The sequence below is a fragment of the Anomaloglossus baeobatrachus genome, chromosome 1 (genome assembly GCF_048569485.1).
Source record: "Anomaloglossus baeobatrachus isolate aAnoBae1 chromosome 1, aAnoBae1.hap1, whole genome shotgun sequence".
Lineage (NCBI taxonomy): Eukaryota > Metazoa > Chordata > Amphibia > Anura > Aromobatidae > Anomaloglossus > Anomaloglossus baeobatrachus.
This window is the reverse complement of record NC_134353.1, coordinates 413,497,792-413,524,734: the sequence shown is the minus strand read 5'-3', so window position 1 is coordinate 413,524,734 and position 26,943 is coordinate 413,497,792. Positions and strand designations below refer to the sequence as shown.

General features: G+C 42.9%; 1 protein-coding gene across 1 annotated transcript in view; it reads left to right on the top strand.

Moving 5' to 3' along the window:
* ELL (elongation factor for RNA polymerase II) overlaps nt 1-26,943 on the top strand; it is a 110,564-nt gene that overhangs the window by 72,708 nt on the left and 10,913 nt on the right. Inside the window, exons 5-11 of the mRNA XM_075337853.1 lie at nt 5,376-5,629; nt 9,215-9,339; nt 11,904-12,000; nt 22,746-23,196; nt 26,038-26,104; nt 26,192-26,363; nt 26,811-26,855. Of these exons, the coding sequence (XP_075193968.1) occupies nt 5,376-5,629; nt 9,215-9,339; nt 11,904-12,000; nt 22,746-23,196; nt 26,038-26,104; nt 26,192-26,363; nt 26,811-26,855 (1,211 nt within the window). The remainder of the gene's footprint in view (nt 1-5,375; nt 5,630-9,214; nt 9,340-11,903; nt 12,001-22,745; nt 23,197-26,037; nt 26,105-26,191; nt 26,364-26,810; nt 26,856-26,943) is intronic.

Below are 26,943 nucleotides of genomic sequence, written 5' to 3'. Positions count from 1 at the left end.
ATCTGACTCAAGGGACGTCATAGACAATGTTTTGTGGGGAAAATGTAACCCTGCGTTTTACAGTTATTCGCCAAATAACCTGCTACATTAAAGTCAATAGAGCTGGAAGCTACAGGTCAATAATAGGGGCTGTGATTGGTTGATATAGACAACGAAGGACATTGTTAGTATATGAAGCTTATACAGTTAGGTCCAGAAATATTTGGACAGTGACACAATTTTCGCGAGTTGGGCTCTGCATGCCACCACATTGGATTTGAAATGAAACCTCTACAACAGAATTCAAGTGCAGATTGTAACGTTTAATTTGAAGGTTTGAACAAAAATATCTGATAGAAATTGTAGGCATTGTACACATTTCTTTACAAACACTGCACATTTTAGGAGGTCAAAAGTAATTGGACAAATAAACCAAACCCAAACAAAATATTTTTTTTTTCAATATTTTGTTGCGAATCCTTTGGAGTCAATCACTGCCTTGAGTCTGGAACCCATGGACATCACCAAACGCTGGGTTTCCTCCTTCTTAATGCTTTGCCAGGCCTTTACAGCCGCAGCCTTCAGGTCTTGCTTGTTTGTGGGTCTTTCCGTCTTAAGTCTGGATTTGAGCAAGTGAAATGCATGCTCAATTGGGTTAAGATCTGGTGATTGACTTGACCATTGCAGAATGTTCCACTTTTTTGCACTTATGAACTCCTGGGTAGCTTTGGCTGTATGCTTGGGGTCATTGTCCATCTGTACTATGAAGCGCCGTCCGATCAACTTTGCGGCATTTGGCTGAATCTGGGCTGAAAGTATATCCCGGTACACTTCAGAATTCATCCGGCTACTCTTGTCTGCTGTTATGTCAGCAATAAACACAAGTGACCCAGTGCCATTGAAAGCCATGCATGCCCATGCCATCACGTTGCCTCCACCATGTTTTACAGAGGATGTGGTGTGCCTTGGATCACGTGCCGTTCCCTTTCTTCTCCAAACTTTTTTCTTCCCATCATTCTGGTACAGGTTGATCTTTGTCTCATCTGTCCATAGAATACTTTTCCAGAACTGAGCTGGCTTCATGAGGTGTTTTTCAGCAAATTTAACTCTGGCCTGTCTATTTTTGGAATTGATGAATGGTTTGCATCTAGATGTGAACCCTTTGTATTTACTTTCATGGAGTCTTCTCTTTACTGTTGACTTAGAGACAGATACACCTACTTCACTGAGAGTGTTCTGGACTTCAGTTGATGTTGTGAACGGGTTCTTCTTCACCAAAGAAAGTATGCGGCGATCATCCACCACTGTTGTGATCCGTGGACGCCCAGGCCTTTTTGAGTTCCCAAGCTCACCAGTCAATTCCTTTTTTTCTCAGAATGTACCCGACTGTTGATTTTGCTACTCCAAGCATGTCTGCTATCTCTCTGATGGATTTTTTCTTTTTTTTCAGCCTCAGGATGTTCTGCTTCACCTCAATTGAGAGTTCCTCAGACCGCATGTTGTCTGGTCACAGCAACAGCTTCCAAATGCAAAACCACACACCTGTAATCAACCCCAGACCTTTTAACTACTTCATTGATTACAGGTTAACGAGGGAGACGCCTTCAGAGTTAATTGCAGCCCTTAGAGTCCCTTGTCCAATTACTTTTGGTCCCTTTAAAAAGAGGAGGCTATGCATTAGAGCTATGATTCCTAAACCCTTTCTCCGATTTAAATGTGAAAACTCTCATATTGCAGCTGGGAGTGTGCACTTTCAGCCCATATTATATATATAATTGTATTTCTGAACATGTTTTTGTAAACAGCTAAAATAACAAAACTTGTGTCACTGTCCAAATATTTCTGGACCTAACTGTATGTGAGGTAATGTGATATTGGTAGAGACAGACACCCACACGGAGGTGCATGGGGAGACACGCAGAGAGTTACTATCCCAGGCTATGCCGGGTAGTACAGTTAGTGGCTTATAATTTAAGGCTTTATGGGGAGCTGCTGGTACTTAAGGCTGGTTTCACACTACGTCTTTTTAACATCCGTTATAAACGTTTTTTTAGCGGAAGTACGGATCCTGCTTTTACAGCAAATAACGTATGCAAACGCATATGTTATTTTGCAGGATCCTGCACTGGATGTTTAGGGGCGGGCATTGGAGTCATGTGATCGGGAGTGAGGGGAGCTAGACTGGGAGCCGGCATCTGACAGCTGCAGACGCTGGTAACCAAGGTAAACATCGGCCTTGGATACCCGATATTTATCTTGGTTACGAGTGTCTGCAGCTGCTAGGAGCAGGGCTGCCTGCACGCGTAACCAACGTAAACATCGGGTAACTAAGAGAAGTGGTTACGCGATATTTACCTTGGTTACGAGTGTCCGCAGCTCTCAGGTGGGGGAGAGGGAGGAAGGGGGAAAGACAGATAGAGAGAGAGAGGGAGGGAGGAGGAGAGAGAGATCACGCGAGACTGGTTCTGGGCATGCTCAGTACTTTCTGGGCATGCTCAGTACAAAAGCAGGATCCTGTCTATCAGCATGCCAGCGTTCGCGTGCGTTATAGTGCGGATCCGGTGACTTGCAGTATTTTGACGCAGCTCAAAAACGCTACAAGTAGCGTTTTTGAAACATGTTAAAAAACTGCAAGTCGCCGGATCCGCACTATAACGCAGGCAAACGCAGGTGAACGGATGTTAACGCGAGTCCATTGCAAATGCATTGAAATGAAAACGCATTTGCACTGGATCCGTACTTCCGCTAAAATAACGTTTTCAACGGATGTTAAAAAGACGTAGTGTGAAACCAGCCTAAAGCAGCACTCCTGCGTTTGGTTTCTGTTTCACTGCTGGAGGGCTGCTTTAAATGCAAGTCCCCTACCCCTAGCCTTAAACTCACCTGTGCTGTCTTCATCTGTTTCGATCATCTGCCTCTGGCGATTTGTAGCCTGCCAGCAGCTGCAGTTTTTAATGGGGCGTGCTGGAGATCACAACTCACAGTATCTCTATGAGAGCCTCGTGCTGGCCTTGGTCTCAGAGATGCATTGGGAGCTCATGACGTAACTACTAACTTCTGGCCAGGCAGGGGTTAAGGCCCCGTCACACTAAGCAACTTACCAGCGATCCCAACAATGATAGGGATCGCTGGTAAGTTGCTAGGAGGTTGCTGGTGAGATGTCACACTGCGACGCTCCAGCGATCCCACCAGCAACCTGACCTGGCAGGGATCGCTGGAGCGTCGCTACACAAGTTGCTGGTGAGCTCACCAGCAACCAGTGACCAGCCCCCAGCGCCGCGTGGAAGATGCTGCGCTTGGTAACTAAGGTAAATATCGGGTAACCAACCCGATATTTACCTTGGTTACCAGCGCACGCAGCTACACGTGCAGAGAGCAGGGAGCAGCGCACACTGAGCGCTGGCTCCCTGCTCTCCTAGTTACAGCACACCGGGTTAATTAACCCGATGTGTCCTGCAGCTACATGTGCACAGAGCAGGAGCCGGCACTGACAGATGAGAGCGGTGGACGCTGGTAACGAAGGTAAATATCGGGTAACCAAGGACAGGGCTTCTTGGTTACCCGATGTTTACATTGGTTACCAGCCTCCGCAGAAGCCGGCTCCTGCTGCCTGCACATTTAGTTGTTGCTGTCTCGCTGTCACACACAGCGATCTGTGCTTCACAGCGGGACAGCAACAACTAAAAAATGGCCCAGGACATTCAGCAACAACCAACGACCTCACAGCAGGGGCCAGGTTGTTGCTGAATGTCACACACAGCGACATCACTAGCAACGTCACAAAAGTTGTTCGTTAGCAGCGATGTTGCTAGCGATGTTGCTTAGTGTGACGGGGCCTTTAGTCACAAGATGGCTCCATGGGACCTGAAGACTCCGGAGGATAAATGTAACGCTAGGGGCAGGACTAGCATTCAAAGCAACACTCCAGCTCTGGCAAAAACCTCCGAAACCGCTGGAGTGCTGCTTTATACAACTGCAGACATAGGCGTTATCAGTGTGTGCTGCATTGGTGGTAGCTGACCTCATAAATCAGCCATATGTATACCTTCATGCAAAATATTTTACTTGCATGTTTTTGTTTTTGTTTGTTTTTTTATTTATTTACCATTGTAGCAGGACCTTTTTATTTAGCTCCGTGATTTTGCCAAATGTACAAATGGGTCAGAGTTTTTATGACTATTCTCTCTGCTCTTAACACAGGAACAGCGAGGTTTCTAAATGCTTTTCTTAAGCATTCATGTTAGTGAATAACATTCTACAAGCTATACGGGTCTGATTAGCAGAGAATATAGGCACTGAGGTATGGATGCTGCTGGAGGGCATAGGGGACCCGATAGGTTTCCTTTTTAATGTCCGTTATGATAAAAAGGTGTCAGAACTCTTAATGCATTTGGGGCTTGCTGTGTATTTCTATACACCACGAAAGTTAATGACCAAGCAGTGATATGAATAAATGCTATAAATATACATTGCTTATAACAAGTAGAAAACCTACCATACAGAGAAAAGCAAAATGTAAATCTGGACACTGACATAAGTTTCGCTCACAAGGTTGTTTTTTTGGGGTTTGTTTTTCCAAGCAGTCCTTGAAAAAGCTTGAGGCGAAACGTACATAGAGGTTCTGAGGTCCTGATTTTACATTTTTTTTTCACTGCATGTTGTTTTCTACTTTTTATATGCAATGTATATTTATAGTGTTTATTCATATCACTGTTTGAATATATTTTATACATACCGTATGTGCGGCTTGTTATATACGTATTTAAAATTTGCAGCTAATACAACACTCATTTGTATGCAGATGCCCTTTTCTGACACGTTTTCTTGTCAACGTCTATGCCTCCCACCCATTTTAATACATAGTTTTATTGATATGAAGTTAAGAATATGTCTTTAATATTAATATGATCTATTCTGTGGTCACTTTTGGTGGTGTATACTAATATTATTCATGTGAATACCCCTTCAGTAACTACTCACATGGTTAACTGTTGTGCATTGCCATGTATTGGAGAAAGTGCCTCTGCTGACTTGTAGCAAAGCAAAAACCCCAGCACCACCGTTTATAGACTCATGTCTACCATCTGATGGGTCTACAGTAGGCCGTGGAGGAATGGATGTTGGTGTCATTGTCGGATATAGTAGGTTTCTTCTGTGTTGTGTTGGGTGAGTGCATGTGTGTTCCTTACGTAGGGAAGAGATGGCACCCGGACGCACTATGGGGAAAAGGCAAGGAGGCTCAGGCATTGTGGTGATCTTGGCAATGTTCTGCCAAGAAATGTTGGATCCTTGCATTGTAAATTAGTCTGTTAAGCATTTAATGAGGTTGTATGCAGCAAAGTTGCTCCAATTTCACAGGGATCCTAATTAATGGTTGGTTTTGTTTCTATTTTCAGTCAAAAAGGTTCAAGTTCGAAAACCTGCACCAGGAGTTTCAGATGCTGTGCCGTCTCGGAAGAGGCCAACACCAGTCAATCTTGCCAGCGCAATTAAGAAAAGCTCCAGCATTGTGGCACAGCGGCCCTTCAAAGATAGGGCCGTGCATTTACTGGCTCTTAAACCATATAAGAAGCCTGAACTTATCCTGCGTCTGCAGAAGGACGGTCTCTCCTCGCAGGACAAGGATTCCCTGGATAGCCTCCTGCAACAGGTCAGCATAGAAGTCACCACTAATAATCCAGGGAGCCGTGCTCTTGTGTTGTCACACTGTACGCTGCTCTAGAATCATACTGCCAGTTTTCACAATATGTAGTTTGCTGCCTTCTCACTTTTTTCTATGATAAAGAAATCTTTATGCCCCTGATCATCAGTAGCATTTTGTTTCTTTTGTTAATATTTCCACTTGGAATAATGTAATGTGCACACGTTGCGTTTTTATTGGGTTTTTTGAACGAAATTCTGTTTCCAGCAAAGTGAATGGGAATCCAGAAGTGTCATGCACACATTGCTCTTTTGTGATTTGCAGATTTGGTGCAGCAAATAATCCGCAGCAGGTCAATTCTTTCAGCGTTTTTGCAGCATTTTTTCACACGTTAACTTCAATGAAGTTAGTAAAACAAAAACACTATAAAAACGCAGGTATAAAAATGATTGCGTTTCTGTAGCTTTTTGCATGTGTTTTTAGACCGATAATAAAAACCAATTTATTGACACAGGCCTTGTGTGGAATGGCCTGAGTGTTCCAAGGGCACATTCATATTATAACTGTTCTTCTGCATTGCTTCCAGGTGTATTGGGCTGTGGACACACAGGCATTTAGTCTGATGTGAGTGCATCTAATGCGTTATGCTAATGACATTCGGCTTCTGCTGTGCTGCAAGTGTAAGCAGAGTGTTGCCATACTGTAATGTGATCCTGCGATCGCAGCATCGCTGCAGAGGGAGGGCTTAATCACCCCATCTCCTCCATTTTCAGGTGTCATTCGAGTGCAGTGCCATATTTCTCTCGCACCCATAGACTTGTATGGTAAAAATTAATCGGAATCCACCAGCAGCATGCTGCTATTGTGTTTCATCAGTCCGACTAGGGATAAGGAAAGAATCACTCATGGAAGAAACTCCACAGAATAGGTGGAAAAACATTATAAAAAAAAACAAAAAAAAAAAAAACAAACCCATTCCACCCTATTCTGTTTTACTCATCGTGTGTCCTTAACCACCTATAACCATTATATGTTTAAGGCTATTTGATTTTGCACCCCGTTCTGCCCATTTGTCTGTACTGGCTTAGTTCTCCCATTGTGAGACTCCCATACTTTTACACCTTGGAGCCATTATTCCACACACCCGTTTTCCTTTCTCTTGTCTTCGTATATACATATTTACATATTTACCCTATGCATCACACTACCATCCATTATTTTTATGTGTATACCTTTCTATCTTATATTTGATTCAGACAACAACGTTTGGATATTGTGCCCTGGGTCTGTTTTTTGCGTCCTGCATATTTGCCGATTTTCTTTTTCAATGGTTTTAATATGTATATCCTTTTGAATTGATATAGGATTTTTACATTACTCATTAGTGATGAATTTTGTGTTTTTTTTTTTTTTTGCGGATCTATAGAGATAGATACTAGCATGACAAAGAGAGCGTGCTATAGACCTATATTAAAATTGCACCCTGTGGAGCTTATTGGACAGCTTTTTATGACTAAAACAACGTGAAGTCCACAAATTTTTGTAACTAGCAAAGGTAAAGCAGAAAGCTGTGAGCTGATCTAATCAGGCTGGGAAGGTCTATGGTGTTTGGGCCCTTCACAGCTTAAAAAAATACCAGCCCACAGCTGCACTAAAAATGGCACATCACATTAGATGTGTCAATTATTGCCCTTTGCCAATGCACCAGAGCAATCGGAAAGAGCTAGGGCAATCAGGGTAATGGTTTATGGGGTTGATGTCAGCTGTGTAGTGTCAGCTGGCATTGAGCCCTGGTGTTTGACAGACGCTTCTCCATTACCAATCTGTCAGTAAGTAAAAAGAAAAAAACATACACAAATTACTTTATTTACATAAACACTCCCTCCACTTTCCTTGTTTGTTCATTTTATTTAAAAAAAAAACAAACAAAACATGCTGGTCTGACGTTTTCCAGGAATTCTGGTGTAGTTCACAAATAGAAACATGAAAAAACGTAAAAAAAAAACAAACAAAATACTGTTCTACTATCACAAATTTATTATTAAGCAAAGTTCCCAGATCCGACGTAGTCCACGACTATCCTCGATTACATAGATTAAAGTCTATGGAACCTCAGAATTAGGCTCCATAGACCTTGAACAGCAGCCAGTCCCAGCTCATGCTGCACTCCTTTAGACCCGGTGACTGTAATAATCGGTGACTTCAGATGAGTCGGCACTCGTCACAGTCATCTGGTTGTGTGGAGTGCAGCGTGAGCCGCACTGGCTGCTACTTACACTATGAAGCCTATGAAGGTCCTTCATTTAATGTCATGGTTTATGTTGTAAACTAGGCTCTCCTTGTGGTACTAATTGTAGCTACTGCTTCCATATGTCTTCTCCATAGCTCTAGTTGGCTTTTCCTCCCTGAATGTGTATGAGGTGGGAGTGATCAGTTTAGTATGCAGGTGCGCAAAAATATACTATTATTAATATATATTGTGCATAAAAATGTTCCATGATGTTGTCAGTCATCAGACCCATGAAGCTGATTACCGGGCCTCTGCTTATGCTTTGTAGCTGGTCATCACTCCTGTTCATGCCGGGGATCTTATTTTTGTCATTTTTCTTGGTACTTTTATTAGAGGCACCCAATTCACATTGTGTTTCAGCAGTGCGCTCTGGGGTCAGAGGAACCTCGGGAAGGGGGGGGCACAGAATAGAAGGACAACATCTGCATATGTTCTACCGGTGACTACATGGGTTTCTCCGGTTTCCTTCAATATTCCATACAGTTAAAGTATTCAGATTGTGAGCCCCAATGGGGACAGTGATGATAATGTCTGTAAAGTGCTATAGAACTTAAGAACACTGTATAAAAAATGCATAATGAATAAATTAACATTTGCTGTCTAGGTTAAGGCATTTTATGGCCCTGATGGGGTTGTTTAAGGCTGCTTTCACACCTCCGGTTTCTGCAATGCGGCACAATACGGCACTTTGCAGGAAAATCGCAACCGTTTTTTTTTTTTGCTGCCGGTTGCGTTTTTTCTGCATAGACTTTAATTAGTGCCGCATTGTGCCGCATGGCCTTGCGTTCCATCCGGTTTTTGCCGCATGCGGCAAATTTAGCCGATGCGGCGGCTGGATGGAACGTTGCCTGGCACGTTTTTTTCGTGCGGCAAAAAAAACCGCATCGCGCCGCATTCGGCCGATGCCGCGCATTTTTCAATGCATGCCTATGGCGGCCGGATGCGGCGTGATACGGCAAAAACCATATTCGGCCGCCGCATGCGGTTTTTGCCACTGCGCATGCTCAGTAGCATGCCGCAAGCGGCAAAAACCGGATGGGCCGCAAGGGAAAAACTTATGCAAAGGATGCAGTGTTTTCACCGCATCCGTTGCATAGCTTGCACAGCCGGATTGAGCCGCAGAGCTCAAGCCGGATGTGTGAAAGCAGCCTAAGTCCTTTATGGTAAATAAGGCAGAACCCCCTTAAGTACATAGCAGAAACAGTGTGAACTGGACCGTATATAGTTTTCTGACATTCTGTATTTGATTGGCTTTTTTTAATGCAGTTTCCTGGGTATTAATTTCTTTTCTTTTACCTTGTTAGGTAGCGATTCTGAGTGCCAAAGACTGCACCTACACCTTAAAGGACTGTCTGTATAAGGAGGTGCAGAAGGACTGGCCTGGTTACTCTGAAGGAGACCAGCAGCTGCTAAAAAGGATCCTTGTCCGGTAATTCTAGCTTAAATTCCAGAGCAGTGCTTGGGCTCCAAGAGATATAAGGCCCTGTACGCACTCTGGGGGTTTTTTTTGCTGCGGATTTGCCGTGTTTTTTTGCTGCAGAAAAGTTGCAGAAAATGTTCATAACCTTGCTGTAGCCCTTCCCCAGCAAAACCTGAGAAAAACAAAATGCTGTGCCACACTGGGTTTTTTTACCTACAGGTTTTTGCTGCAGAATTTCTACAGCAAAAAGAAGTAGCATGTCACTTCTTTTTTGCAGGTACTTGCAGTTTTTGCCGCGATTTGGTCCCTGCGGTTACTTAGCATTATCCATGGCAAAATCACGGGTGCGGTCTTACTGCGGTTTTTGCCACGGGTGCAGTATTCCGCCAGAGGGTGCAAATTTTTCTTAAGAAAAAAATCATTTAACAGTGCACACAGGGCCGAAATGTATTTTATTTTTATTATTAGTTTTATTTTAATTTGTCTTTTCCATTTGGTATTTTACAGCCTCAATATATATTTGACAAATGTTTCAGGGGTGCTGGTTATGCAGCATGTTTTGTTACAGGGTTGCTGCAGTGTGCCTCAGAAAATGGTCTTAGTGAAAATCTGCAGCACCCCACTGTGTAGATGAAATGTTACATCTAGTGTTTGTATCTTTATATTCTGTTTCATTCTGCACAGTTTAGTCCTTGCTTGTATCTATATTTGTGTAGGCCACTTTTCTGATCATCCATAGCGGAATATACTGAACTACCCCAAATAGACACATGGAAGAGTCAGTAGAACATGTACAAGGCCTTTTGCCTCTTGTCCTTTTTTTGTCTCCTTTTTATCCACTTCGAGCCTCTTTTCTAGTTTAGTTTCTAGGCTATAGGCTGTTTGATTTAGAGAGTTCATGTGACTTTATTTGCATTTCAACTGTTTATTGCTGTGCTGGGGACTAAAGCATATCATGGATCACTCTACCTTCATACTGTCCCAGAGCCTTCAGGGACACCGCTGCTACAATCCTGACTGTGTACTGTATATTCTGGTTGGGATGTCCCATGTACTGTGTTTCTCCAAAAATAAGACCTACCCCGAAAATAAGACCTCGCAAAAGTTTTCAGCAAGGCTTAAATATGACATACCCCTAAATTAATAGTTCCAGTTCAATAATGAAGTGTCCATGCAGCTAAAAAAAGTTAATGAATACTGCAGGACACTGCATTATAGAAAGCAGACACCTACAAAAAAAGAGAAGACTGAAGACCCCGCGATCATACTCATCAGATGTCGACTCGGAATTCATCAAGGACCTGCAGTGGAACACACACACACACACACACACACACACACACACACACACACACACACACACACACACACACACACACACACACACACCCACCCCCCACATCCAGCGATATTGATTGTTTCTGGGTGGCATAAGGACCTGGGACGCTGTGCAGTGGAGTGCCAGGGCCTGTGGGCGGAGCGCATCATAGAGACGAGAGCAGAGAGTCCCCTGGTATCTGGAATCAAGTGGTATCACCAGACGTGGTGAGTGTGTGTGTACGCACATGATTGTATGTGCGATCTCATGAGTGTGTGTATGCAATCTGATGTGTGAGTGTCAGCCAGAAGGGGGGGGAGACGGCATGGAGCATACCTGCTGGGAGCACCCACCGGAGATCGCAGGAGGACCTAAGGGCCATGCAGACGCCCGGGGTCTGGTAAGTATGATGATTCAGGGAAGGTGGATCTGTATTTTTTTGAGGGGATAAACTTTCCCGCAGCTATGTCCCTGAGAATAAGCCCTCCCAAAAAATAAGCCGTAGCGCTTTTTTCGGGGCAAAAAAAAACCATTTGACAGTCTTATTTTTGGAGAAACAAGGGTATGCACAATATATGGCAGTGTTTTTGCAGTTATCAGCTAGTTGTATATTGGCAACCAGGAATGTCTTGTAATTTATGCTCCTGTATCAAAGGTTTATGAAATTCTGCGTTACCTGTTGCTGCTGTCTTTCTCAATGAGACTCAAGAAAATCCGATTGCATTCACCATCCGTAAAACACATCTCTGTTCAGAGTACATTGAAACGCCAGGCAGGACTGCACGGCCAGGACGCAGGGCGCACAGACAGCAGCCGTTTTGCGTGCTCCACGTGCTTCCATAGGTCTTCCCTGTAGAAGGCTGTGGAGCATGTAAAACGGCTGCCGTCTGTGCGCCCTGCGTCCTGGCCGTGCAGTCCTGCCTGGCGTTTCAATGTACTCTGAACAGAGATGTTTTACGGATGGTGATTTTCTATATTTTTCTTGAATGTCATATTTTTTTCTACATGTGTTCCATCACATCCTCCTTCCGAGTGCTTGGGTGGTGCCAGCGGTTTTTTATTTTGGGACTTTCTTAATGAGACTGTTGTTCCAGCTGTTGCCTATAGTGTTTCCTATAGTCGAAATTATTTTACATTTCTCCATAAGAAAAATATTGGCTTAATCTATTGAATAGATCTGATCTCTGGTGCCTGTCGTTTTTTGTTTACCGTAGTGGCAGTTTTTCTGTTTATGGGCTGCTTCTTGTTTTCTTAGGAAGCTCTGCCAGTCACAGAACACAGGATTAGGTGGAGACAGTGCTCCTCTGAGCGTCCCCAAAGACAATGTGACTCCCTCTACCCCCTTTCCTCAGGTAGGTGATACAATCTTTTATGCAAGTTAATAATATTTGGCAGATGGAACTCATGCATCTACTTTTCGTGTATATTTAGTACTTTGATTGTTTTCAATAGTTGACTCCTTATAAGCTTTAACATTTGTGTTTAAGCCTCCATTTCCAATTAATACACCTTTAAATGCTATTTGTGTCAGTGTTTAATTGTTGGTTACGCTTGCTCAGGTTAAATTTTCAGGTATGAAAACTGCCTCACAGTCAGACTGTTCTACTTGTCCATAGCAACCAATCAGAGCTCCGCTTTCAGTTTACCTCAGCATCTTCAATGCTGAAAGCTGTACTCTGGCTGCTACAGGCAACCAGAATGTTCTTACTGTGAGGCAATTCTCATAACTGAGGCCCCAGCTACTTCTGCATTTGTTGTTGACAGCCCCTGCTATAGTTAAAGCCTTTCAAACAACTCATCAGGCTGCCCCATCTTAGCGACTATATGGTTACTGCCCTTTTAGAGTTACTCTTTATGCCATTTTGTTTGAGCGTTGTTGTTTTAGGACACCCATTTTCTCCTTTTATTTCTGTAGAGCCTAAATTTGCGAGTCCAATTTTCTTGCAGAGGGGGAGATTTATAAGTTTTAATGTCTGCAGAATTTTTAGTCTGGTTTTAAAGGGAACCTATCACCAGATTTAGTGACTATAATCTGCGGTAACCACCAGTGGGCTCTTATATACAGCATTCTAACATGCTGTATATAAGAGCCCCAGCCACTGTGTAGCATGTAAAAATCACTTTATAATACTTACCTAAACGGTCGCTGCGATGGAGTTGGGTCAGATGGGTGTCTGTTCTCCGGTGCCTCCTCCTTCGGCCATCTTTGTCGTCCTTCTTCTGAAGCCGGGGTGCATGATGCAGAGACCTTCCCTGGCTGTGAGAGTTGGGACTCTGCTGTTATGCAAGCCAAGCTCATGGTGGCAATACTGCGGGCATAGCTCCTGGGTAAAGTGTAACCATTGTTTTAAATTATTTTTAATACATTGATAGTACACATGAAAATAAGCAACTTTGCAATGTATCCTCTCAGACAAATCTGCCTCTTTCTCTGCCAGAATTAATCAGTCATTATCAATATTCTCAATTCTGAGGTATAATCTGTATTCACTGAAGACTTTCCCTATTACTGAGATAGGAGATGGCAGGTGGTGCTGACGAGATTCTATGTGGATAAAAGGGGAGGGGCTAGATGCAGAGCTCTGCCCCTCCTCCTAGCTACCTGGAATCATCAGTAACGGAGAGAAGCAGCCATTGCCCTTGTACAGATAGGAGCTTTCTTTTTAGATGTGTATCTTTTCTAAAGCGTTGGCTTGTTGGGTGAAATGACTAAGGCCCCTTTCACACATCAGTTTTTTGCCATCAGTCACAATCCGGTTTTTTTTTTTACGTATCCGTGTCAGATTGTGTACAAACTGATGAGATGGATCCCTGTAAAAAACGCATCTGTCGTACATGATTTTTCTGGCCAAAGGTTATTTGCTGTTGAAAACCTATGAAAGAGAGATTTTTCTGACCAGCAGTGAATTTACACCACAGCTGAGCATGCTCAGTAACAAAAAACTGATCCATCACATTCCGTCATTTGACGGATGACGATGGATCCTGCGCCCATAGGCTTCCATTCTACCAAACGACAGACTGCTACAGATCCATTACTGTCCGGCGGATGAAATGTGAGGCCATCCGTCACAATCCGTTGCTGATATAAGTCAATGAGATAAAAACGGATGCAGCGCTGGATCCGTTTTTTTTTCAAAATTTGACAGATTGTGACTGAGGCCAAAAACGGATGTGTGAAAGGGGCCTAAGCCTGTGGATACAAGATGTGGGGCCGAGAACGATAATAAATTGTTCTGTGAGCACAGAATATTGCTGCATTATCTGAAGTGCATTAACAGGCTAGTAAATGACCACCTCCTGTAAATACTCCGTAGTCAGCACTGAGGAACAGGCCGTGTGCGCACATTGCGATTTTCTGCCTGTAGATGCAGATTTGCTGCAGGACATTTCTGCGCCAGATACTCGGCGTGTGCACATGGCCTTATTCAGGATGTCATTCACAAGCTCACATGGTAGACTGTGTGTGTGGTAAAGCTATATTCATAGCTCCCCTGCAGGATGTGAATCATGCCGGATTGGCCAGTCTGCCTCTGAATCATCTTCCTGTTGTGCCTGGCTCTTAAAGCAAGGGTTACTTACATGTTAATTCTGCCTGTTTTTAAGCACCAATCAGAATACTTTTAATCAGACCCTAAACCTGTCTATTTAAACTACTAAGGCTCTGTGCATAGCTGCAACATTTTTTTGCCATGTGACATGATTTGCAATAGTCTCCAAAGCAAATTTGAACAGAGTTTAGCCCCTTAAGGCTATTTGACATATATTTCTGTCATGAGCACAAGTCACTTAGTGCTCCATGATAGACATCCAGCTTCTGTACCATGTAATCAGCTGCAGGAGCCGGACTGACAGGCTGCTGTTGTAATTGCTAGGATGAGCGTTCTTATTGATCCTAGCAGTTTAAAGGAGTTGACCACTACTAGGACAATCGCTTCTTCTACTTCATGTTTTGACTCCGTTATAATAAAAATAGCTTTTACTTCTCTACTGTACCTGCTTGGGTCCAGCATTGTCTGCGCTTGCGTTCCTGGGTCTTTTGTGAAGTTGCTTACTTCACACGAGTTCCGCACCCATTCACCGGCTGCTTTTCGCTCTCCACCTTCGGACGCTTCATTAACCCCTTACCATTATTGGACGTACTGGGTACGTTTTAGCTGTCAGTGCCTTAATGACCAAGGATGTACTTAGTTCATCGTGGCGATTTTGTGGGCACTGCAGCTGTTGCACCGCTTTGGGTCAGGTTAACAACCTAAATGCTGCAGTTGCAGCATTTAGCTGACCGGGAGAGGGGCGCACTCCTCTCCGAAGTGATCAGGATCCCTGTGACACAATTACTGGAACATGATCACTGCCATGGTAATTCCTCGCCACCCAGCTACGGAAAGCCTCCACACCATGCCAGATGCATGGTGTTAGAGCCAAACTGTCAGTGCTGCAATGGCACTGACATATATAATCCACTGCAATGTTCATGCAATGGATTATGAGTGATCAGAGTAGTAAAAAGTAATGTCCCATTAAGGATCTAAAAAAAAAAAAAAAAAAAGGTAGAAAAAAATAAAGAAAAAAGTAAAGAAAATAAAAAGAAAAAATATTAATAAGGGAAAAAATATGGGCATATATTATAATTTAATGTAAAAAAAAACACATAAGGTACAATTATTTAATGTCGCTGCGTTCGGAGTGACCTGATCTATAAAACTGCACACTAGTTAGCCCCTTCGATGAACAGAGTTAACGTAAATACAAAAGCGTGTCAAAAACAATGCTTTTTCATCGCACCGCCAAAAAAAAGTGGAATGGAATGTGATTAAAAAGTCAAACGTAAATAAAAATGGTATAGGTAAAAACAACATTTTGTCCCCCCAAAAAGAAAGCCACAACACAGCTCAATCAGCTGAGAAATAAGTTATAGCTCTCAGAATATAGTAATGCAAAAACAACTATTTTTTCTATAACATTGTTTTTATGGTGTTATAGCAGCAAAACATAAAAAAATCCTATAAAAATGTGTCATTGCTGTAATCGTTCTGACCTGAAAAATAAGACTATGTGGGCACACGTTGCGTACTGTCCCTGCAGAAATTTCTGCAGCGATTTGAACAGCACATGTGCGCTTCAAATCGCTGCAGAAAGAGTCCGTAATGAAAAAAAAAAAGCCGATTCCATGTGCTCTGACTGCAGCCCCTCCCATAGACAGAGCGGGGGCTGCATGCAAAGCGCAGGAAAGAAGTGACATGTCACTTCTCAGAACGCACGCTTCGGGCAGCAGCTGAAGCGCTGCGCTCTAATACGCCACATGCGCACGGCTCCTGCACAATCTCCATAATTATGCTGGGGACGCAGGACGCATGCAATGTAGATTGCAGCGTAACTGCATTCAATTACACAACGTGCGCACATAGCCTAAAACGGTCTTATTACTTTTATAACATGAACAGCGTAAAAAAAAAAAAACAATTCCTGAATTGCTCATGATTCTGAATCCCAAAAAGCAGAATAGAAAGCAATAAAAAAAAAAAACATGTGGCCCAAAATAGTACCAATAAAAACTCTTCCAAGTCATCGTGCAAAAAAACAGGCCTTCACAGGACTTAGTCGGCAGAAAAATAAATGATAAAAAACTATAGCCTTAAATTTGGTAATGCAAAAAACCTTTTTGTAAAAAAAAAAAAGTTTTGAGTGATAGTAACCAAACCTAAAAAACAATATCAATCTGGTTCCACTGTAATCATACTGACCTGAGGAATAAAGGCGCCTAATCATTTATACGGCAAGGTGTACAGTGTAAAAACATTAATAAAGCCAATTCTTCAAGCGCTGTTAATTTGTCAATTCTGCCTCACAAAGATCGCAGTACAGCGTGGCTCATGTTTATCCTTCACTCTAAGCTCAGTCTCACCGGCAGTTCAGTGTAAATCTCTGAAAACGTGATTCAGGCAAAGAACCAAATAGATAATTCACTGTAATGAGACTGAGGGGCTTAATTTGAACTTCCATCTGACTGGTGGTCCTGCGGTGTCCATCTTTTTATGTGTCTTTTTAGGCTTGCACAAAAGTGCTGTCATCCAGTTTTTTTTTCACTTCCTGAAAAGGATACTGCTTAACAGAGGCCTAAGGCTACATGCGCACGCTGCTTCTTTTTCGTGTTCACAAACTGCAGCCAAAACTGCACCTTGTCAGAGAGAGCCTGGAAATGTCACAAAAAATGTAGGTGCTTTTTTGGTGCATTTTTGCTGCTTTTTTGGTGCGTTTTTGGCTGCAGTTTTGTCAACAATTGTTTCATGTATTTTTCAGTTCAACAAGCCCATAAAGCTTGTTGAATTGAAAAAAAAAAATTAGAAATAAATAAATAATTAAAAAAAACTGGCGTGCGGTCCCCCCAATTTTAATGCCAGCCAGATAAAGCCATACGTTATGGGGAGCCCCCCAGCCTAACAATATCAGCCAGCGGCCGCCCAGAATTGCCGCATACATTAGATGCGACAGTTCTGGGACTGTACCCGGCTCTTCCCCATTTGCTCTGGTGCGTTGGCAAATCGGGGTAATAAGGAGTTATTGGCAGCCCATAGCTGCTAATAAGTCCTAGATTAATCATGTCAGGCGTCTGAGACACCCTCCATGATTAATCTGTAAATTACAGTAAATAAACACACACACGCCGGAAAAATCCTTTATTAGAAATAAAAAACACAAACACATTCCCTCATCATCACCAATTTATTAACCCCGACAAACCCTCCATGTCCGGCGTAATCCAGCATGCTCCAGCGTCGCATCCAGCTCTGCTGCATGGAGGTGACCGGAGAAGCAGCAGACACCGCCGCTCCGGTCACCTCCATGCAGCTAATGAAGACAGCCGCGCGATCAGCTGAGCTGTCATCGAGGTTACCCGCGGCCACCGCTGAATCCAGCGGTGGCCGCGAGTAACCTCAGTGACAGCTCAGCTGATCGCGCTACAGCGTGGAGCCGGCAGGAGCGTGGAGCCGGCAGGAGCGTGGAGCCGGCAGGAGCGTGGAGCCCGGGACTTTCAGCGGCAGCGGCGGCGGTGGCAGTGAGAGGGGTCCATAATCTCCCCTGTGCGTGCACGCTGGGGACCGCGGTACTTTGGGGAACACGTGGAGGACGGGACTATCAGCGGCGGCGGCAGCAGCGAGAGGGGGATGGACATTGGCAGCTGAAAACATTGATTTTTCCCTCTCGCTGCCGCCGCTGCTGATAGTGCCGTCCTCCACATCATCTCCCCTGTGCGTGCACGCTGGGGACAGTGGTACTTCGGGGAACACGTGGAGGACGGGACTATCAGCGGCGGCAGCAGCGAGAGGGAAAAATCAATGTTTTCAGCTGACAATGTCCATCCCTCTCTCTGCCGCTGCTGCTGATAGTCCCGTCCTCCACATCATCTCCCCTGGGGACAGCGGTACTTCGGGGAACACATGGAGGACGGGACGGGACCACTTGCCTGACCTCACTTCCTGACAAATCACCTGCGTTTTTGCTAGCAAAAACGCAGGTAAAAGGCAGGTAAAATGCACCACTTGTGATTAGCATGCATTTTTCCTGCGTTTTTCATGCCCTCATTGTTTTCAATGGGTGACAAATGTTGACAAAAACGCAGGAAGAATGAACATGCTGCATTTTTTTTGTCACAAACTTTTGACAAAAAAAACTCTGACAAACTGCAATGTGCGCATGACAAATCTGACTTCTCAAAACTTTGCTGGGAAGTCAGATGTCAGAAAGTTCTGCTGACAAAACTGCAGCCAAAAAAGCAGGAAAAAAAGCAGCGTGCGCATGTAGCCTAACAGTTCAGAGTAACTCTGCTGCCTCATTAGTGAATGGATCCATTGGGGGTTTCACCTGAATCATGTATTTTGGAGATGTAGATGGAAACCCCAATGTAAGCAATCGGCATAGAGCTCGGGATAAATCTCAACTGATGCAAAATATTAAAATATTTTGTACCCAAATTGCTGCCAATAGCATTCAACTCAACCCACAAAAAGACAAGTCCCCACCAAGGTCTGTTATCTGTTGACAGAAATATAGGGGGCTTTCATATTACCGGTAGCACAAAGGCTATGGAAAAGTGCTATGGTTAACCCCTCAAAAAAGAAATCCAGAAAAATCTGCTCTCCCAAATCCGATACCCTCTCACTTCTGAGCCCCACAATGGACCTAAGCCACACTTGGCATACACGTTTGGAATTACTGTAGTGAGGAAAGTCTGCTTAATTCACTGAGTGCAGATCTCTGGAAGCACAAGCTGGTCACAATGTACTGGCACTACAAGGGCTTATTTGCTATTTGTAAATGATCTCTTCCAGGCTATGGGTAGAGTGCTGCCTGGAAGATAAGCTCTGAAAGTGGAATTATTTTATATAGGAGATGTCACCAGTATGAGACTAGTAACAGAACAGGAGAAATAGAACTTTGCCTTCTTGCAAACACATTTTTTGCAGCTCCCTGAGCTCTGCCTTGTCACACTATTGTAACCCTGTCTGCCTGTGAGCTGGAGGCTGAAGCGGAGAGGCACCTGCAGAAGTGTCACTTATAATCACATACAGCTCTGCAGTGAGAGCACAGAGCGGCCAGCACACTGGTAACACCACTTTTATTTAAAGTAATCCCTGGAGGCGGAGTCATCCTCCAGGCAGCGTCCGCCCCATAGCCTGGAAGAGCTCACTTACAGAAAGTGATAAAAGATGACTTATCCAAAAGGGGCATCTGATATGACACCTGTATGCCCATATTAATAGGTTAGATAGGTCAAATGTGGCCACAGATTCCCTTTTTAAAGTACCCTTGTGGAACTAATAAAAAATATTGAAATAAAAAAAAGTTTAGTAAATAATTACAAGGTTTAAAGTAACATAGCCTTATTGTGATAACATAAATATCCTATGTGCACACGTAGCAATGTGCTGATTTTTTTCTTGCAGATTTTAATCACTACAGCTTTAGAAACGCATCCCAGCAAAGTCTGAGGATCCTGATTTGCAGTGCATATATTGCTTCTTTTTTCCTTGAAAAGATTCCTTGAAAAAAGAATCAAGTAGCACGTCAATTTTCTGCTAAGTCCCATCTCAATAGATAAAGCATGAAAAAATGCATAAACGTGGCAAAAACAGTCCTTTTTTCCTGCCAAGAGATGCAGTTTCATGTGCAAAAAAAAAATCTGCAACATGTGCACATAGTCTTAGGCTATGTGCCCACAGGACAATATACCCGTGGATTTTGCCGCAGGTTTACCGCAGCTGCTCCCCGGAATCCGAGCTATCCATTTTTTCGGTATATCTGCGGAGTTGTTGCGGTAAACCTGCGGAAACAGTGCTGATTTTGTGCAGAATTCATGCGGAATTCCTGCCCTGTATCTTCATAGCAGAGGAGCGGCAATTCCGCAGATATTTCCGCATGAATAATTGACATGCAGTTACGTGCGGCTGCAGAAAATCCGCAGCATTTTCCACAGCAGCACATACCGCAGCATTGATACAGCACTCCCCAAATCCCATAGGATAACATGGGGAGTGTCTGTACTTGCTAGAACCTGCGGATTTATCTAGAAAATCCAGATAAATCTGCAGGTTTTTCTCGGCATAATCCGCGGGTACGTTGTCCTGTGTGCACATAGCCTAAGTTGCACTCAAGCAAGGCGGTGTGGGGGGGAGCTCAAGATGCATGTTATTGTGATAGTATATGTTATGTTCAGTGTGCACCAGTTCAGACCTTCAGGTTAGGAAGTGTCAGGTTTTATGTTATAAAAATTAACTGCTAAAACATTTTGGATTGCCTTAGTCATAGAAGTGAATAGTGGAATATTTTACACAGCAAAACCTGTTTTCTTGTTTTTTTGTTTTTTCTATTTCTCAACATTGCAAGTTAATAAGAGATATATATAAACTTATTACCTAACTGAAAATTCGCCCACTAATAAATCCAACTCATCGTGAAACAAATAAGGCTGTATGCAGCTACATTTGACAAAAAAATAAAAATACTGTGGCTCCTGGAATGTGACAATGGGGAAAAAATTGCTTTGACCTTAAGGCTCAAAATGGACGAGTCCTTAAGGGGTTAATAGACAATCATGAATGACTTTTCCTAGAAAAACTTGTTTCCCAACTATTACTCTGTCTAATTAGAGGGAAAACAAGCAGGTGGGGGGTACTTAAAGAAGCACTGACATTAACTTTTTACTGATTGTGTGTATATAGAGTGTGTGTGTGTTTGTGAGTGTGTTAATATCCACACCTACTGCTGCTCTCTCCGCTGCCCAGTGCCGGTCTTCTCCTCTACTCAGTGGCATCACCACAAATGAGACCTGCTGGCTCATTCTACACTCTTACCGTGAAAGCCTATGGAGACTTGTTCATTGACTTTACATTGTAAATGTCACTTCCTGGTCACGCAGAGCACAGTGTGACCCAGAGTATCTGTGCTGATAATCTCCTTAAGGCTAGGTTCACATTTCCGTTGTTTTGCATCAGTCACATGCGTTAACGCATGTGACTGATGCGTTGTACAATGGATGACAAAGAACAGAATTCATTGTCGGACTCCATTGTGTGGGGGGGCGAAGTTCAGGGTGGGTGGAGCCGAGCGGGGCCGTGGCGCTGAGGACGTCAGGGCTGGGGACAGGTGAGGGAGCGTGTGTGTCTGTGTGTGTGTACATATGCCGAGTGCGGGAGGGGGCGGAGCCGAGCGGGAAAGTGTCGGCCTCCCTGCACACGTATCCAGGGTAAATATCGAGTAACTAAAAGCAAAGCACTTTCCTTGGTTACCCGATATTTAAACTGGTTACCAGCGTACACCACTTAGCGCTGGCTCCCTGCACACGTAACCAGTGTAAATATCTGGTAACTAACCAAAGCGCATTACTTAGTAACCCGATGTGTATCCTGGTTACGGGTGCAGGGAGCCAGAGAGAGCATGCGCAGCGAAATCCTACGGATTGCGCTGCTCAAAAAACGTTACGGGCTGCGTTCCTTCCGCCCCGCGGTCAGTCGTTCCACGACTGATCAGTCGGGCCACGACTGATCAGTCGGGCGGAGGGTGCAACGCAGCATAATCAGTCAGAATCTGCTGCTCATACAAGTCAATGGGAACAACTGAATCCGCTAAACGGATTCCGTTGTTTACCAGAGCAGCGGATTGTGACTGATAAAATTTAACGGAAGTGTGAACCTAGCCTAAGACATCTTTTCTAACTAAAAGAAGAAGGTTTTGGTACCGTGTTAGCCAGTCTAAAAATGATTGATTTCTCTGTGAGAGAAACAAAATTAAAATTTCGTAGTTGATACCTTTTAATGGCTAACTAAAATAAAATAAGAGGATGTTACAAAGCAAGCTTTCGAGACATCTCCGGTACCATGCCTGATGAAGGGACCTGAGATGTCTCGAAAGCTTGCTTTGTAACATCCTCTTATTTTATTTTAGTTAGCCATTAAAAGGTATCACAACTATAACATTTTAATTTTGTTTCTGTCACTGAGAGAAATCAATCTTTTCTAACGTGACAGGCTTTGATCCCCCACTCCCATTGTGTGTATATACCATGTAGTATAATGTGTGTATCAATATTCAAATTGTCTCTCCAGGAACGGAGACAAACTCTAGCGCAGCGCCACCTATTGGAAGTAGCGATCCTAAAAGTCAGAAGTGGATTTTTAACAATCCTTTGCATATGACTTGGGATTTTATGCCAGATCAGAATCCCAATTTGCAGACATGGTGTTTCGGGGTGCTATCTATGTGTATCTATATGTAATTATATGTGTGATGGATATATCTCGTATGAAAGTAGTGATCTGAAAAAAAAACAAACTTGCCAACATTTAGCGACATGCACTTCATGCTCATGTTTTTCTTTATGCATGTGATAGGTTTTTTGCTTTGTAGAGCAGTGCCATCTAGTGGTGGCTACAGATATCTTTCTACACAACCATAACAGTTTGTGTGAAGTGGTATTACTTGTACTTTAAATGACTTAATGGTTATTACGCTGTTTCTAGTAATTATGTAACCATCTTATTTTCTTAGTCTACATATACAACAGTAAATGACTGGTTGCTACTTTATTTTCTGTCTTCAGAAACGACCTCAGCAAAATCCAGAGTTCATTGACTTGTTAGCCAACAAGAAGCCACGTATTTCCCACTTTACGCACAGATCACAGCCTACCTTTAATGGAAAGCTCAGTTCTTCCAATGGAAAGGATTCACCAGCTCCTCCAACGTTGGATTCAGTCAGTTCAAGTTCTCACCTTCCACCACCCCATGAACCTCTTTCAGATTCCAGCACTGACACTCATCACAAAGACTGTGAGGGGGAAGAAGCCTCTGAGAGGCTGAGCTACCCTCTAAAGACAGACTGTCTCAATGAGGCCAAACAGAACTGTAACCCAACACGTACAAAGCCCAAAAAGAAATCCCGAAAGCACAAAGAGCGAGATCGAACCAAGGAGAAGGGGGCGGAATCAAAACAGAACTGCAGCTTGGGCAAAAGCACAGGCTTGATCAGTGGCTCTTCTCCAGTAATGCTTGGTAAGTGGAACATATCGAATATATGGGGTCATAATTCTAATATGCTACAATGGTACACTTCTAGCTCAGGGTGCTTGTGTACGAGCTATTCCTACAGATGTTGGGCACAGTACATGCTGAAGGGTAATGACAACTGGCAACCAGGGTGTTAAATGGGCAGAGAACTGTCCTGGGTCCGCATGCTAAAATAGGAATAATGGGAGATGAAAAACAATCCTAGTCCTACTGGCTGCATGGTATAGAAAAGTTAGAAACTATTTTATTTACAGTCTTGGGAAACTGAACACTCTATAACAATTTTGTAACATTTTTATAAATGGTCATAATACTCCGTACACATTAGACTATTAGCCAAATCCCTCTATATCAGAGGGTTCAGCTGACAGTATTGTGTATGGGAGCCCTGGACAATTAACGGTAGGGAAATATCGATCTGGCATCTTTTGATTTCAAGCGCACCATCAGATTTTCTCCTGGAGATAGTCGCCAGTTGTTTCATACAGAACACAATAGTGCTCAGCAGAACTAGCGCCTCTGCATATGAAGAGAGCTTTCCAAGTTGGCTGCCAGTCTAACTACAGCCATCAAATGTTAGGAATCTGAATTTTGGTGACCGTTCTCCTTTAGGCCTCCTTCACACATTTGTGTAAAAAATGCATCGTCCGTTTGACATCCGTATGGCTGTCTCCGTGTGACCGGTACCGGAAAAATATGTATGGTACTGAAATGAATGACTTTTTTTTTTTTCTTCTTCTTTTTTTTTTGATGTGCAAAGCCAGAAAAATGATAGCGAGTGCTTGTACAGCTATTTTAGTGGAGCTAAGAAATAATGTAAGAAAAAAAAAAAAATGTGGGTCTTCCCCTTAAACGTCATAACCAACAGAGGTAAACAAAAAAATTGCTGATAGGTATAGAAAATCAATTGTTTAGCAGCATATCCCCAATATATTAAATATAAAACTCAATTTTATTTAGTTCAAATTAAAAATACTACACATACGACTGTGATCAAAAAATATCCAAGTTGTGGGCAAACACAGACTAAAAATATCAATATAGCCCTGGTAACCTGAAGTAATAATTCCACCATTTATTAAGATTGATGTATTTTCGTTGATGCAATCCTGGTTACTGGGAAATTGCCTTCTCCTTTTAAACAATTACTGGGCTATATTGAAATTTTTTTGTATGTGTATGCATGTATGTTGTATGTTTTTTTGATCACTGTCCTATGTTTTGTGTAAGGGTAGTTTTTAATTTGAACTAAATTAAAATTGATAATATATTAAAAATGAAATTAGTATATATTGCTAAAAAGCACAGGTATAGCAGCAGATGTAGGCTGCTACCTTCAGCTGTCAGATCTACCTTGGCTGGTTTTGTAAAACTGATATTTTTAAAAAATTATTTGAAAAATTAATTTTTACGATGGCGTAGTGTTCGCCCATTATTCAAAACCATCCAAGGTACAGCAGACAACTGGAGGCTGATATTATTAGAGTGGGAAGGGCCATGGTTATTTGGCCCTTTCCAGCCTAAAAATAGCAGCCCGCAGCCGTCACAGAAGTGGCGCATCTATTAAATGTGCCAATTTAGGCACTGTACTCCGCCCTTCCCATTGCCCTGGTGTGCTGGCAAACAGGGAAATGTTTAGGGTTGATGCCAGCTGTGATTTGCAAGCTAGAATCAATCCCTGGTTTTAATGGGTGGGCATCTAGCAGACACCAATTGAAATAGGAGGTAGAGTTCCAGCACCTTCAGCGCAGAAATCCAAAATAGTTTTAAAACCTCACATTTATTTATTTTTGTAAAAATATCAAAAAATTAGATAAAAAGCGTGGTAGAAATGGTTATGCGTTTCAAGGCTCTTATTCATGTGTCATTGTCAGTGTAATGAGTCTCATTACATTTCCATTGCCAAGTTGTGCAAATGAGACAAGGCAGCATGTTTTTCATTACCCATATAAAGGCAGCATACAGTAGGTGCAGGGACCCTGACTCCAGCTGTCACTTAGGGGTCTTCATGCTGTTGTTTTGATTAAATGGCTTATTTATCTGCTGCATATCTACTGTTCTTCTCCATGAGTTTGTTATTCCAGTCCCCCACCCAACACGCAGTTTTTTGCAATGCACAGGGTAATAAAAAGCGGTCATCAGCAGTGTTCGAAGGAATTCTGGTTGGACTAGTAGAGCTCCAGATCAGTGATGTTATCAAAACTACAGCAAAACAAAAACTCCGTGACTAACACAGCGCTGGAATTGAGGTCTCTACCCTTTTATGCCATGCCAGATTCACAAACATGAACCTGGTAACTAATTTCCTTTATTTCTAGCTTCTCTAAAGGAAAATAGATAGATATTTTGTGCGGGAGAAAAATTTTCTAGTCATGCACATTTCCCATAAGACATCCAGTAAAGACAGAAGCAACACCTATTAAAGGGGTTGTCCGGGTATGTCACTCTTACTGCTGAGTTGTGACTTCTCGCAGCGCCAGCAGTGAGACAAGCTGTTCATATGACTGCAAGTACACACTTTGCATCCTTCCAGCCACATTCTGACCAGACATGTGCACACACAGTTCACTTGTATTGAGTGAGGCTGCACACATTTAGTCGGTATGTGGCTGAAAGTATGCAGATTGCATCCTTATGGTCACATGACCACCATCCACCTAACCTAACACTGGTGAATCCTCAGTGCACACTATCAGGATTCTACAGAGCCAGTCTGTAATCACATGGTGAATGGAGACTTTCATGCTAAACCTCGACAATCCTGGATTTTTTTGTGCACATGCTATTGAAAATTTTTTGACGAATATTAAAACTTTATTCCCCTAGATTTAAATGGGTCATTCAGTAATTCCAGTATTCCAACATCTACATCCGAGATGCCAGATTATGTTGTGTGAGTATATAAAGAGATTTGCATTGTATCGTTTTACATTTCTGTCGTCCAATCCTAAACTCTTGTTTGTTTTCTGTGCCTTCATAGGAAATATGCAGCACTCTCCTCATCGGAGCAGCGCCAGAGTTACAAGAATGACTTCAATGCAGAGTATAGTGAATACAGAGATTTACATGCAAGAATAGAGCGGATAACAAGCAAATTTACACAGCTAGACTCGCAGCTGAAACAGCTGTGCCAGGGCACTGAGGAGTACAAGGTAAAGATCAGTTGCCCACATGGCATGACTGCCAGCAGGACGTGCACATGAAAGTAAAGCTGCAACTAGAAATGTGCTGGTTCTCACTACAAGTCACTGTTATTGTGGGATCCTCAGTCCATCAGCTGCCTTCTCCTGATTTTAGTTTAGCTCTTGTATGCTGTGAATCCATAGATGAGATGCTTGTCGGAATGATGATGATCTCCGCATTGCTTCAGGGAACTAGTAAATAATATTCTAGGGGAATTGGTTAAAAAAATGCTCTAAGCCCAAGTTCACATTTTTACTAATCTGAGGCTGTAGGTACAAAAATGTCAGGAATTTCTGTAAAATCATTCCCTTGTGAACATAACCTACAATGTTTGTTTTGCTAGCTAGAGATCAGCAAAATACATATTACACATTGGGACATCTCCTGATTAATTAATATTTTCTTTTATTTTGTAGACCATCCACGATCAAATCTTACAAGAATATCGTAAAATTAAAAAAGTAAGCAGTCCTGCTAAATATGTCATAGATAACATATTGTAAATGACTTTTCACATGGCGAGGAGGAAAGGCTGAAGTCCTATTTTGG